Consider the following 13,212-nt stretch of genomic DNA (forward strand, 5'->3'; position numbering starts at 1 on the left):
ATTGCACAATATTGCACATGATTGCACATGATTGCACATTTTTGTTCTTCCAGGGGTTTCCCAACTACTCTTCTTATCAGGACTTGCCTGTTTTATTTTCCAACATCTCTTATTCACATGTCCTCATACACAATCTAAAAATGCAAAATGCTTCATCTACTGTTGTTACAACAAGATGTGCATAAGAATTCCTTTTTCTGTGGCTTCTGATTTACTGCAAGACTGCTTTAATGAACTGTACTAAAAAGACTCTACAACAAGCTGAACATTTTGTGTGTACAAAGGTAAATGAAACAACAGTCACACAAAGAGACTGGTAATGCAGACCTCAGCATTCTTCTTTTGATTTACTGGGGAAAAGTTGTCATCTTAAATAGCTTTAATTAGACTTCACACTTTATTTGCAGACTGAAATCACATCATGAAATTGTTTCAAGTCTCGGCAAAGGCTAAGTACGGCACAATCTCCCTATTTAAGACAAATTAAACCATAAACCTTTGTTTCAGCAATGCTTTCTTAGGAAATGTGCAATTAAAGTATATTTTAAAAGAGAGTTTGAAGTAATAGGATTAAGCTCCATAGCGCTTGTAAACAATTACCTTCAGAAAATATGATGCATGCACAAAGAAAATGAAGCTGTAATGCTAGTGGGAAACAATGCTTTTTAATACAATGTACAGATGAAGTGAGCAAGAGTAATAATAAACAATCAGTCTGATTGTACATGGTTGTGAGGAAATGTATGGTAGACATGCACAGTTTAAACTTACATGGAGAAAGGGTATAGAATTTTGAGAATTTTTTCTTAGGAAAGCCACATTTATTGTATGGAAAATACTGAGGGATTATCTGAATGAAACTCATGAAGTTCCATAAATTATCTGATTGTAAACATGAATTATTTATATTTGTATCTCACACCTCCACCCTAAAGCTCAGAACAATGCTTATAAGGCATATGGCCCCTTGTATCCATGAAATAACATCCTTGTAAGGTTACATCAGATTGAGAGAGAGTGGCTTGCTCAGGTCCACCTATTAAACTGTATGACTGAGTACAAATTTGAGCTCAGGTCTATGTGGGTCTAGAACAGTACTCTATCTACGGCTCATTCCGCACATGCAGAATAATGCACTTTCAAACTGCTTTCAGTGCTCTTTGAAGCTGTGCGGAATGGCAAAATCCACTTGCAAACAGTTGTGAAAGTGGTTTGAAAACACATTGTTTTGTGTGTGCGGAAGGGGCCTACTATACTACAATGTATTTCAGGCAGGGTCATGTTCTAATCACTGCTTAATTGAGAATTTAAAAAGACCCAGATGTTGACCCCAAGCCTATTTATTTCAGTGGAAAATCCCTAGAAGGATAAAACAAAAGTCCTGAAATACACATTCTGGGCTTAGAATATTTAGCTTTACTTCTTACATTTTTTTCTTTAACAGCTTCAAAGACATATTTCCATGGTAACCCCGAAACAAACGCAGCTGTGAAACGTATGTAATGCTAGGCAGCCTATATATTTTCATATTTGGAATGTTTACTGTTTTTTCACAGGCTGACAATATAGCACAAGCAAGTCTCCAAACTTGGCGGAGAAAAAGAATTCAGCTTAATACCACACTGCATCCTTGTGTTTTAAAATTTAGTATCTTATAAATGTAAAAGGGATGCTGACATATTGCATACAAAATTCTTGCAAACGCTCAAATCTAAAGGGAATTGACATACATGTAACTGTTTGCAATCCAGTGTGAAAAGCCAATTTGTGTTGTTATGACTAGATCCGTCTATAGCAGCTGAGCTCACTGTCAGCCCAGGCAGAACAGAAAGCATGCCTGTCACAGGCTGACAGGGTTGCATCTATTAAGTGTCCCCAGTTATTCAGCAGCCATTCAGTGCCTTGCAGGAGAATGAGTGAACTGCTTCCACTGAAAATGGATTCTGCTGGAGGTGATGTCATTTGAAATGAAAACTTTTCTGGCAGTGCTTTGATCTGAACTGGCTTTTTCGTATAGGCATGGCATCAGATAATATGAAATCACTGAGTGATGAACATGCATACATGTCCTTGCTGTTGCCTGAAAAGAGCTAACCCATCAGGGTCAACATTATAAATAATCTGATAAATATTGTGTTCTCCTCCTAGAAGAAAAAATAAAAGTTGGCATTTCCTGTAACTTTCCTATCTGCATCCTGCCATCAGGGCACATAGGATCATTTTATGTTGACACCAGCCCTGTTAGCCGATTTAAGCTGAAAAATATGTGACCATTGTGGCTAAGGTGGGATCTAAACCCAGTCCCTAAATTCATGAACAAACATTCCCAGATCTGTAAGCAAATGACACTATGGTGGAAACAGATTATGACTCTCCACTAGATTTGTTAATGGTCCATAACTAACATAAAAACAGCTTATAGCCAACAGAACTAAGGAGAAAATACAGCCTTTTCCTCCTCTCTCAAAGTTCCACTTTGCTTTGCCTTTCAACTATGATTTGTATGGCATCTACACCAAGTCGAATAGGGGCCATAATTAACTTCAAACAAGCATTTTGAGATTCAGTTGGAAGAAAGTTTATTCAGGTATCAAAGTTAAATGCTTGGTATTTTAGGGAAGGGCTTTTGAAAGCTTTGGGTTCAATGAGTGATTTAAATCCTGCCACCTACTCAAGTCCATTGTTTGTTTTGGGAAGAGGGAACCCCTCTATATATGGTGATGGCAACTGAGTTGTGCAGAATCTTCTGTCAGACTTTCTGGCCTATCGGAATACTTCCTTCCTTTTAACCTTCACCATGGAATATTTCAGTGTAGATTAACAGTGAATAATTCAAATAAAGTCCATTGCAGCTGCTTTGTTGTGCAGTTTTATATATATGGACCAACTCATATATTCATTTAAAAATTTGATTTCCATATGAATTTTTGCCTCTGGAATTGCTCTTATGAGTGGCCAAACAAAACCATGTGTTGAAATCTTGATTCATCCCTTCCTGGCACATTATATTCAAAAGTTGTTCCAGGAGGCAGTCCTATGTACATCTCAGTGTGTGTCAAAATACTGACAAAATATTGACAAAATTAGTCACCACACACTGGAAGTCAACAAATAATGGCATCACCAAATAAAAATGGTTTAGCAGAAATCACCCTTTAATAACCACTTTAATTCTGACACAAATATTATCGCCAAAGCAGAAGTGCAGTGAAATAAATCAGTGCAACTTCTTTAATGAATCTCTGATAACAAATGAATGAGCAAACTGAAGATAACAACAGCTCCTCCAGTGAAAGCTCATCTCATTGTTTATTGTTTGCTTTTAATGTAAAACATTCATTCTAGTGCTGTTATCAAATTTGTAATTTCTACGTTCAGAGTATGAACGTTGGTGACTGTTTATGCTTGCATCCAATCTGATATGGATTTTAGGCTCTAAGGCTTCTTCTCAACTGGGACTATAATCTGTGTCAAAGAATTCCTGCTCCTCCTTATCTTTTGCCCACCCACTTACTTAACCAGCTGTTGCTAAAAAGAGGGCTACAAGGTGAGTGTTATATGGAGCTTCTTTTATTCTTCCCTTATAAATATATATGTTAGAAAATCCTGGGAAACAGAGTTCCTGCAAAGATGGCTGATGTATAGGAATGCCATTCACCTTGAGCACTACATTGTGATGTCTCCTAGTTCCTGCACACATACTGTCTTCCACTCTGTTGCCACCATGACAACAGTGGCAGGGAGTGAGACAGTTTGCTTAAATTATCTGGATTATTAAATTATTAAATTAAATTGGAGGTGGGGCTGGGGAAAAAAGAGCTGGAAACAGCTTTGTATTTCCTATGACATTGGGAATATAACAGCATTTCCAATTTTCAGATCTGGCCTTGGAAAAAACAAAACAAAGTAACAACTATGCATTTTCCAATTATGAAGAAAAATAACTAAGTTCAGCTGAACATAATTCTGAATTTATCTGGGGAAAGTTTGGCCATACTTAATTGCTTTTCCGTCAAAAAAAGTTTTTTGGGTCACATATACAGAATGCAACTTTAAAAAACATGCCTTTCTGTTTTACTCAGATTTTCATGGATAACATGCAGGGCAAATTATTATTTTAATACAGAAGATCCTTTTAATGTCCAAATACTCCCCAAGTGATAAATAATTTGGAAGACTAACATAAAACTATCAATATCCCTAAATTTCCTAACAAGAGAACTTTCTACTGCCACGTGGGTGCTAAAAGTGCAAAGCTCAGTTATCTCATCAAGGCCTGCCACTGCAGAAATGTCATTTTCTTTGTGGATAACTGAAGCTCTAATGTATGCACATGGGATAGCATTTGGGCTTGACAGTTTGATGCAAGGGAATATAAGCGACACTGCTAAAATCCAGTCAGTATCATTTCAGTGAGCATTACAGGTGGAACAAATGTAAGCTGATTATTACATGCAAATTTTTCAAGGCGATTGTTTACATTCTCTAATACATTTGAAAAATCTGTGTCTGTTATCAAAGTCCCTGATACGCAGCTGCAATAAATTAGATAGAGATGTAAGGCTCAAGCAGTGGGGTTGTGTTTTCCTTCAGTAAGCATTTATTTAGCTCTGTATAGTGCAGAGAACTGATTATGCCTATAAACACAGTCAGTTCACTAGCCCATGCCTGCTTGTTTTGGGTAGTCCCAGATAAGATGTTGTTTATATAACTGCAGATTAAATGCTGCACAATCTAACATGCAGTTTATGAGGGAGGGAGAAATGATGGTCTTCTGCGCAAGTAGCTAAGCCACTTTAAAGGATCTTCTTACAAGGAACTATGCCAAAAGCTGCCCCCTTTATCTCAGTGAGAAGCTAATAGTCTGGTGGGTTTTGAAAGAACTGTTTGATTTATAATTAAATGCTGCACAAGGTTTTCTTTGGAAATGTTTTCTACAGTGGAAGCAATAATTCTCCATCTGGTAAATTTGGGATAGGTGAATGATGAATGGGACACATATCACATCACATGTAACGTACATATTGAGCTTAATGCAGGTCTTACAGCAAAACTGTATGGTATAATTGGCAGTTATCAGACCAGTATATTTAGGCAGGGGCATATCTAGAGAAAATGGTGCCTGAGGACAGCACTGAACTTGCCCCCCCTTACTCCCAAAGCTCAACATTGGTGCTGGCCAAGCACAAGTTGTGCTTGTGAGAGCCTGATAACACAGCTGAGCCTACTTGGCAGTAGGACAAGAGAGCAGATCAGAGGCAGCACTGCCTTGCTCACCTGCATGTAGTGTGGCTTCTCGGGACAGGCTGGTGCCAGGCTTGGGCTGCAAAGGTTTCTGCCCTCGGACCTGGTGCAAGCCGCGGTCTGGAAGCGCCCCAACTCCAAGTTACTGAGGGGGGAAGAGGGAGGTGGTGAGTTGGGACTGCAGCCTGCAAAGCAGAGGCACTGAGAGTGGGAGGCAGCTGGGCGCAGCAGCGAACCAAGCTGCTGCTGGTCCAGACCTCAGTGGTTGGCTTTTGGGTCTTCCCCCCAAGTTGCTGAGGCAAAAAGGGGGGAGGTGGGTACACCAAATTCCTTCCCACCACTGGCCATGAGGGAACTGGGGAGGCTGCTGGAACTGCGCGCCAAGGTGATGGGTGGCCAAGGCTGGTGGGTGGGGGTGCACTACTGGGGGGAAAGGGAGGGGGTGGCCAACACCCCCCCATGTGAAACATACAGCATGTTCAATGTATTGTCGAAGGCTTTCATGGCCGGAATCACTTGGGTGCTGTGTGGTTTCCGGGCTGTATGGCCGTGTTCTAGCAGCATTCTCTCCTGCTAGAACACGGCCATACAGCCCGGAAACCACACAGCACCCAAATACAGCATGTTACCATGGCTGTGTTCAGCCTGGACTATCCCTGATTCCCAGACAGTGCACAGTACTAGGTAGGTGGAAAAGGGTGAGGAGAGAGTGAGGCTATCTGGGGATGGGCCAGAGGGGTGCTTCCATAACAGGCACAGGCATCCCCTCCCCTTTCCTTCTGCCCCCTAGGGCAGTGGTGGCAAACCTATGGCACTCCAAATGTTCATGAACTACAATTCCCATCAGCCCCTGCCAGCCCAAATTTTCATCCTGACATCTCCCCAAAAGCACCTTTACACTTTGATGGGGAGAAGCAGGGCAGAGTGGCAGATCTCAGAAGCTCCCCAGCTTATTGTGCCTGCCAGAGTGCCCAGTTTGCAGAAGGTGGCAGGCAAGCAGGCACCAGGGAGGTGGCACTGAGAGGAGCCAGCAGTGTGTGTGATGGGCACATGCACACACCCCTCCCTCACCTTGCTGCTAAATTCCCTTTGCCCACACAAGGGTCTTCCTGGCCTGTGAGGGAAAAGGGATGAGGTGGGTGGCCAAAATGGCCCCCCTTGTGACCCAGGCAAATGGCACCTGGGTTAAATACCCCACCACTACCCTCCAAGATATGCCATTGTATTTAGGCCAGTGCTACTAAGTGATTTTGAACCTATCTTCCTCAAATTACACACAGTGGCTTTCTATAGCTTTTTTCCCATGAAATCTCTTACCTTCTGATTTCAGAAATCAAACCTCAGATTTCCTAGATACAGAAATATAGACTGAGCTATGAGCACCTCACAAAAGAAAGTCTCTGGATCCTTCATGAAAATTATGGACATCAAAGATACTTTACGTGGAGGTGGATCAGTGTTTCAAATAAACAACCACAGTTATTTTTTGAGATACCTAGTCTTTCAGGATCTTTCTACAATCAGGTACGCATTAAATAGCAATGTACTGAATCTGTGTTCTAGCAGTTCATAAACAAGTACATTTTACAAAGCAAACAGATAGCTCCCTGTACCAGAAAGCAATCTATCACAAAATAATCCCATAATATATAACACAAACAGCTACAGTTCATCTAAAATCTATTAGTACCTTGTAAGGGACATTTGCTCAGTTTCATTACATAATGCTTTTAGATAGATATAATGCTTTTGATAAAGTGTGGAAAGTAAAAGAATTATATCTAGTTCACATATTATCAACAAGAAGAAAGTAGCATCTCAGGTTTGAATTGGCACTGCTCATTGAAAAACAAAATGAGACATGGACTTCCAAAGTCTCTTAGTTCTTTTGATCCTAGGTCAGTTACATGTTATGCATCACATAAATTTTTGATACTGAAAAATTGGAAGATCAAAAAACTTTTAAAAACTTCTGTTAAATTTTGTTTGGTTTCTTTGGCTTACCTTCTATAGCCGACAGGAGGACTCGAGAATGGTCATAAGCAATAACATTCGCATATCTATTCTTTGGTTTATTTACTTCCAGATTAGAGTGCTCCCATGTGAATTGCTGGCCTGGATCAATTGACTTAAAAAAAAAAGAAAATTAGAAGTGAACAGTTGTCATTGGCTGCATTTTTATTCTGTGTTTTATATTTGTGTTTTATAAAATGTGTAAATCTAAAAATTATTTATATGCCACAGTACAGCTTAAAGCACTCAGCCATGGGCTGCATTTCACTGCAGTTAGTCATTCCGACACTTATTGACTAACACATTTAGTCACCTGCCTTGTTCAGATCTCTCTTTTTTTCCTTATACAAAATGAGACAAAAATCAATGTAGGAGATACTTCATTTTTTTCCATGAAAGAAAAGCGTATGTGTTTGTAGAAGAAAGGGAAGTGTAGAATAAATTGATAGAGTCCAAGCTGGTAAGTCCTAGGGTAAGCATAATACATTGGTTTCTTGCCCACGTTTCATAGATAAGTTATGAAAATCAAAAGGAGTGAAGAAGCAATTCGAGACAGAGAGAGAGAGAGAGAGAGAGAGAGATTTCTATTGCCAGAAATCTACTATATTTTGGGGGAGGGGTATAAGGTTAGTAATTATATTTAAGCAACAGATAGGTCCAGGTTAAAGAATGTTTTACATTGGGAGAAGCAGTTCCCCATACCACTGACCAACAAGTGGAAAGAACACAGTCGAACAGTCAAATTTGGCTCTCAACGATTGATCAGATTTGGCACTCAACAACTCATCTTTTGCAAAAATTTAACACAATGTATTTATAAGCAAATTTGTGACATATTAAAACAGAAAAACATGAGTGAACTACCCTGTTTACATGTTTAATATGGTGAATTCTGGAACTGATTCTGGCCTGCATTGCAAAAATTTATAGCTATACAAGCCCTGAAATATGCTGAACTTAATATAGTTATTCAAAAGGGAAGTCCAACTGATCGCAACAAATCTCAGTTCAAAAGAAATGTGCATAATATTAATGATGCATAATGCCAAAAGTCAAATATTTATGATCTGGACATTACAGATTTCCATAAGAAATAAACAAAATGATGACTTTTTTTGGTTGCACTCTTTGGTTGAACTCCAGTGTTACTGATAGTTAGCGAACTACAAATTTATTTTTAAAAATCTTCACTACCTTTAAAAGTAGTTATTCTAGTCCTCATTAAGCAATTTTCCTTTTGGTTACAATTCAACAAGAAATGTGTGCCAAATTAAATTAATCAGGCTACAATTATTGAATCAAGGGTAGCTAGCACCAGTCCTTTCCTATTGTATCGACACATCTAGCAATCATCCATAAATTCCTGCCTCTCTTCCAGGGCCTTGTGACTTAGGGTTCATGCAAATCCAAATGATTGTCAGCCAGTTGGAGCCCATGGAACTCTACAAAATGGCAGAGGGCCAGCAAGCCTCATAGAAGAGGCCCCTTCCGCACATGCAGAATAATGCACATTCAATCTACTTTCACTGCACTTTGCAGATGGATTTTACCATGTGGAATAGCAAAATCCACTTGCAATTGTGAAAATGGACTGAAAGAGAATTATTCTGCATGTGTGGAAGGAGCCTTAAAGAAAGGGGAGGGAAACCTTTGTTCTTTTGTCTAGAGTTTGTGTTCTGGAAAGGAACGTTTCGGACAAATTTTTATTTGGCTTTTAGTTAGGGTTTGGGGGGGTCTGCTCAGCGTAGAAAGCTTATTTTAAGGTGACTAATTAAGGGTTCATAATTTCAACTGGTGTGTGTAACTTCTGTGGAAAGGTGATATGGGTGAGAAAAGGGAAGGCTTGAACCTGCTGAGGTAACCTGACAAAAAAGAAGGAATCAAATTTATTTCCTGGGGTGATTTTCTTTATTTGGAAGTCAGTTTTACTATATATATTGAAGTCAACCATACATAATATTATTAACTATTTTATTTTCAATTAAATGAATCATTGCTGTTCATTTACATCTTGCTCTTGTCTGTTGAATCAAATGTCCAAGTAAAAGTGATTTCTATTTATCTCATTTATAAGTTTCCAAATAAGAGACTTTTAAGATAACTTACACGCTATCCATTCTTTGATGAATAACAAATAAGATAACAAATAAGATAACTTACACACTATCCATCCTTTATTCAAAGCTTATGTCCCCCTTTTTCTTTGAGTGTGGGCACTTAAAGAACATGTAGCAAAGGAAATAGCACAATGTTTATGCCAGCTGTCTGGTGTACATTCAAAACTGGGTAAAGATAGCATGGTTGATTGCTTAGAATTCTTTTTATGGCCCAAGGACTCCAGAAAATATCTAGAACAGCAGGATACCCACAAAACATGACCAACAAATGACAATCTAATGCTACACTATTAGTGATGGCTTTGAATGTCTTATCCCTGTTGTTTCACCTGCCAATCTCATTTTCTGTTTCATGTACAAAACTTATGACTCTTGATTTGTACCATTTTTGGTCTCCTCACACCATTTTTTCCCCCAAAAAAGTAGGCATTTTTAACATCCATTGTGGATTAATAAATTAACATTATATATTGTATACATAGTACATGTATAAATGATATATTCTGCTGATACCGTATATATTCGATATAAAAACTACATAATACAGCCAAATCTACACAGCTGACTCAAAGTAGATAATGAAAACAGCTGATAAAAAACAGATGAAAATAAAAAAGAACTGAAATAGAAATCTATAGGGATTCACTTATTCCTGTATACATTATAGCAGTGGTCCCCATGTGGTTCCTGTGGAAGCCATAGTGCTCACTGACACCTTTCTTAGCACTTACCAAGTGCTTTAGAAAGTGGATAGGACTAGGTGGGGCTTTTACCCAGCAGAGCCTCTGATTGACAGTGCAGATTGAATTCCAAACATACTCACAGGCTCAAAAAGATTGGAAAAGCTTGCACTACAGAACCATCCTGCTCTGAGCAATCAGTCAGTTTAACAAAATTGTCAATAGTCTCCTAGTCACCAACTCCACAGCAGGATCCCAACAGTGCTGTACCAGACATCCATTGAGAGTGAGACATAGTTGACATCAGGCAGCACCCACACTCCTATTACTTGGGTAAAGGGAACAACTATTGAAGGACAGAGCATTAATCACATATAGGGGCATATAATAAGCACAAACACAAATCTTATGACATAGAATATCCTCCTATCAGATTAGAAGGGCAGTTGTATAACACAGCATTTCTGATAGGATTTACCTGAAAGCATTCCCAAAAGATGAGCAAATCTGGGACCCACCTTGAGAAGCAAGAAATTGGGCAGCTGAAACAACAAAGACTTTGATTGTGTGAAACTAAATGTAGCTGTGTATTGTGCAGAATTGGTCACAGTTGTTATTTTGTCATAATTACTGCACTGTAGATTGATGGGAGGAAGCTGATTAGTTTGTGCAGCTGCACAAGGTGGGGTAGATCCGATTCCTTCTGACAATTATCTTCACCTCAGCACCATTTCTTAGGATTACAACAATGTTAGACTTCAATCAGTGGAAATGGCAGTGAGTTCTTTGATCATAAAGGAGTATTGGACAAATTACTAGAAATAGATTCACTAGATTCTTCATGTACTTGCCAACTAGTTACAATTATCGCCTGGAATGTAGCTGGCTGGAATAACAAGACTGGTGACCGTGACTTGCTTGGTTTTCTTTCCTTATTTGCAGTGGCGTGACTAGGCAAACTGGAGCCTGGAGTTTGATGCCCCCCCCAGGCGCATGCCCAGTGCAACGTGCACCCCGCGGCCCCCTTGTAGCTATGCCCAGTGGCGTATCTAGGCAAACTGGAGTTTGGCGGCCCACCAATGGGCAGCCACCTTCCCCCACCGTGACCAAGCACTGATCTTTTACACCAGGTTGTTTCAAAGTCACTATCACATTATAGAACATGCCCCAACTCACACATCTGAACACAGCAATAGGCCATGCCACACAGCAGAAATTTTTTGAAAACATTTTCAAAATGCTTTCAAAATGTTATATTACTGCTATGAAAACATTTTATGGTGTTTTATCCAGTCCCCCCATTTGGGGGAAACAGTATTACTTTCAATGTTATTTAAACTGGGAACCCCAGATTCTCCCTTTAAAGTGGATTTAAAAGGAGAATCTGGGCTCCCTAATTTAAACAAGTGATGCTGGAATCCACCCCCAAACAGCATCATTTTCAATGGTGTTTAAACAAGGGAGCCCAGATTCTCCTTTTAAATCCACCTTAAAAGGGAGAATCTGGGGTTCCCAGTTTAAACATTGAAAGTGATGCTATTTTGGGGTTGATTCTCCCCCACCCTGAAACAGCATCACTTTCAATGTTTAAACTGGGGACCTCAGATTCTCCCTTTAAAACCATACCAAATGGGGGGATTTAAAAGGAAAATCTGGGGAAATTTGGGGGGTGCCTGCTGTCAGGGGTGCAATTGTTAAGCTAGCAGCACCAAACTTTCAGGGTATCTTTAAGAGACTCTTCTAATGATACCACCCAGGTTTGGTGACATTTGGTTTAGGGGATTAGGGCATTAAGCCCCTGCTTATTTGACTGTGTACTATTTCAAGAGACCTGATCAATGACCAGAATCAATTTAAAAGGTTATATTACTTATTAATTACCGGCTACCAAAACTAGTATCAAAGGTCACCATAAAGTGAGCCTCAGTACTTTTTTTAAAAAACACAACTTACAGACAAATATATATTTCTTGAATCTCTTCTCCCTTTGCCATCTTAATTGAAATTAAAGGTGTAAAAATCCAAATTAACACATATTTATCATCTACGGAAGAACTGACAGAATTACATTTAATATGGTCAAGATTCTTCAAATACATGATGGACATAGAGAAGTCACACTCATTGGTTGAAATATTAATTTGGGGGGGGGATCTTAATGCAAGAATAGGAAAAATAATCTGATGTTATGTTTTAATATCTTGGATTCCCTACCTGAACTACTTTGTACTCCTAGAATGTTTAAAATCAATCAGGCTGGCATACACCTTGAAGAATTTTGTATTTCTACTAATAAACTTCTATTAAATGGTCATCCCAAATTTAACTTCTCATTTTCATTTCTACTAAAGGTCAGAGCATGATGGATTGTGGCATTTGCTTGCCATTGCTTCTCAATAACATCCATTCCTTTTATGATTGAACCCGAATAGACAGTGATCATCAGTCCCTTGAGTTAAACTTCGAGTTTCAACAAAAAGAGGCTCCCCAAGTTTCAATTGTCTTATCCAGATCTACCAACTATTAACAAAACTTTAGGGGGAGGTGGGAGATGGGCTATTAACAAAACTATTACCAACTATTAACAAAACTCAGGGGGAGGTGAGAGATGGGCCTTACCTTTTTCGGGGTCAATAAAAGTGAACCTCCAGAAGCAAAGGTCACCAAACCTGGGTGGTGTCATCAAGATAGTCTCCTGAAGATATCCTGAAAGTTTTGTGCCTCTGCCTTGAAAAATGTGCAGCCTCCTTACACACACGGAAATTCCCAATTGGCTGCAATGGAGCCAAGGCACTTCAGAGCAGAGAATCTGGGGAAATTTCTTGGGGTGCTTGTCAGGGGCTTATTTCAAAGGGTTAGCCCCATCTCTTGTTAGCTTCGATTGGAAACAATGGGGGATGGGGACATCCCTTTTGGGGGTCCATAACTTTGGACCCCCTGAACCAAACATCATTAAACTTGGGTAGTATTATCAGGAGAGTCTCCGGATGATACCCTGAATTGTTGGTGCTGCTAGCTTCATAATGGGCCACCTGCAGGCCAAAACATGACAAAAACACCAAAAATTCCCCAAAAATCAGACCTGAATATACTCAGATATTTTAATATATTTGAGTATACCGAATATGGTATTTGTCTTGTTCGGGCATACAGATAAT

At 39.4% G+C, this 13,212-nt stretch overlaps 1 protein-coding gene across 42 annotated transcripts in view; it reads right to left on the reverse strand.

Moving 5' to 3' along the window:
* The window catches only part of PTPRD (protein tyrosine phosphatase receptor type D), a 1,487,793-nt gene that overhangs the window by 89,115 nt on the left and 1,385,466 nt on the right, over window positions 1–13,212 (reverse strand). For all 42 annotated transcript variants that reach the window (XM_048502785.1, XM_048502811.1, XM_048502810.1 and 39 more), the window contains one exon: window positions 7,249–7,372. In XM_048502785.1, coding sequence (XP_048358742.1) covers window positions 7,249–7,372 — 124 coding nt within the window. The remainder of the gene's footprint in view (window positions 1–7,248; window positions 7,373–13,212) is intronic.

The sequence above is a fragment of the Sphaerodactylus townsendi genome, linkage group LG07, assembly GCF_021028975.2.
Source record: "Sphaerodactylus townsendi isolate TG3544 linkage group LG07, MPM_Stown_v2.3, whole genome shotgun sequence".
Lineage (NCBI taxonomy): Eukaryota > Metazoa > Chordata > Lepidosauria > Squamata > Sphaerodactylidae > Sphaerodactylus > Sphaerodactylus townsendi.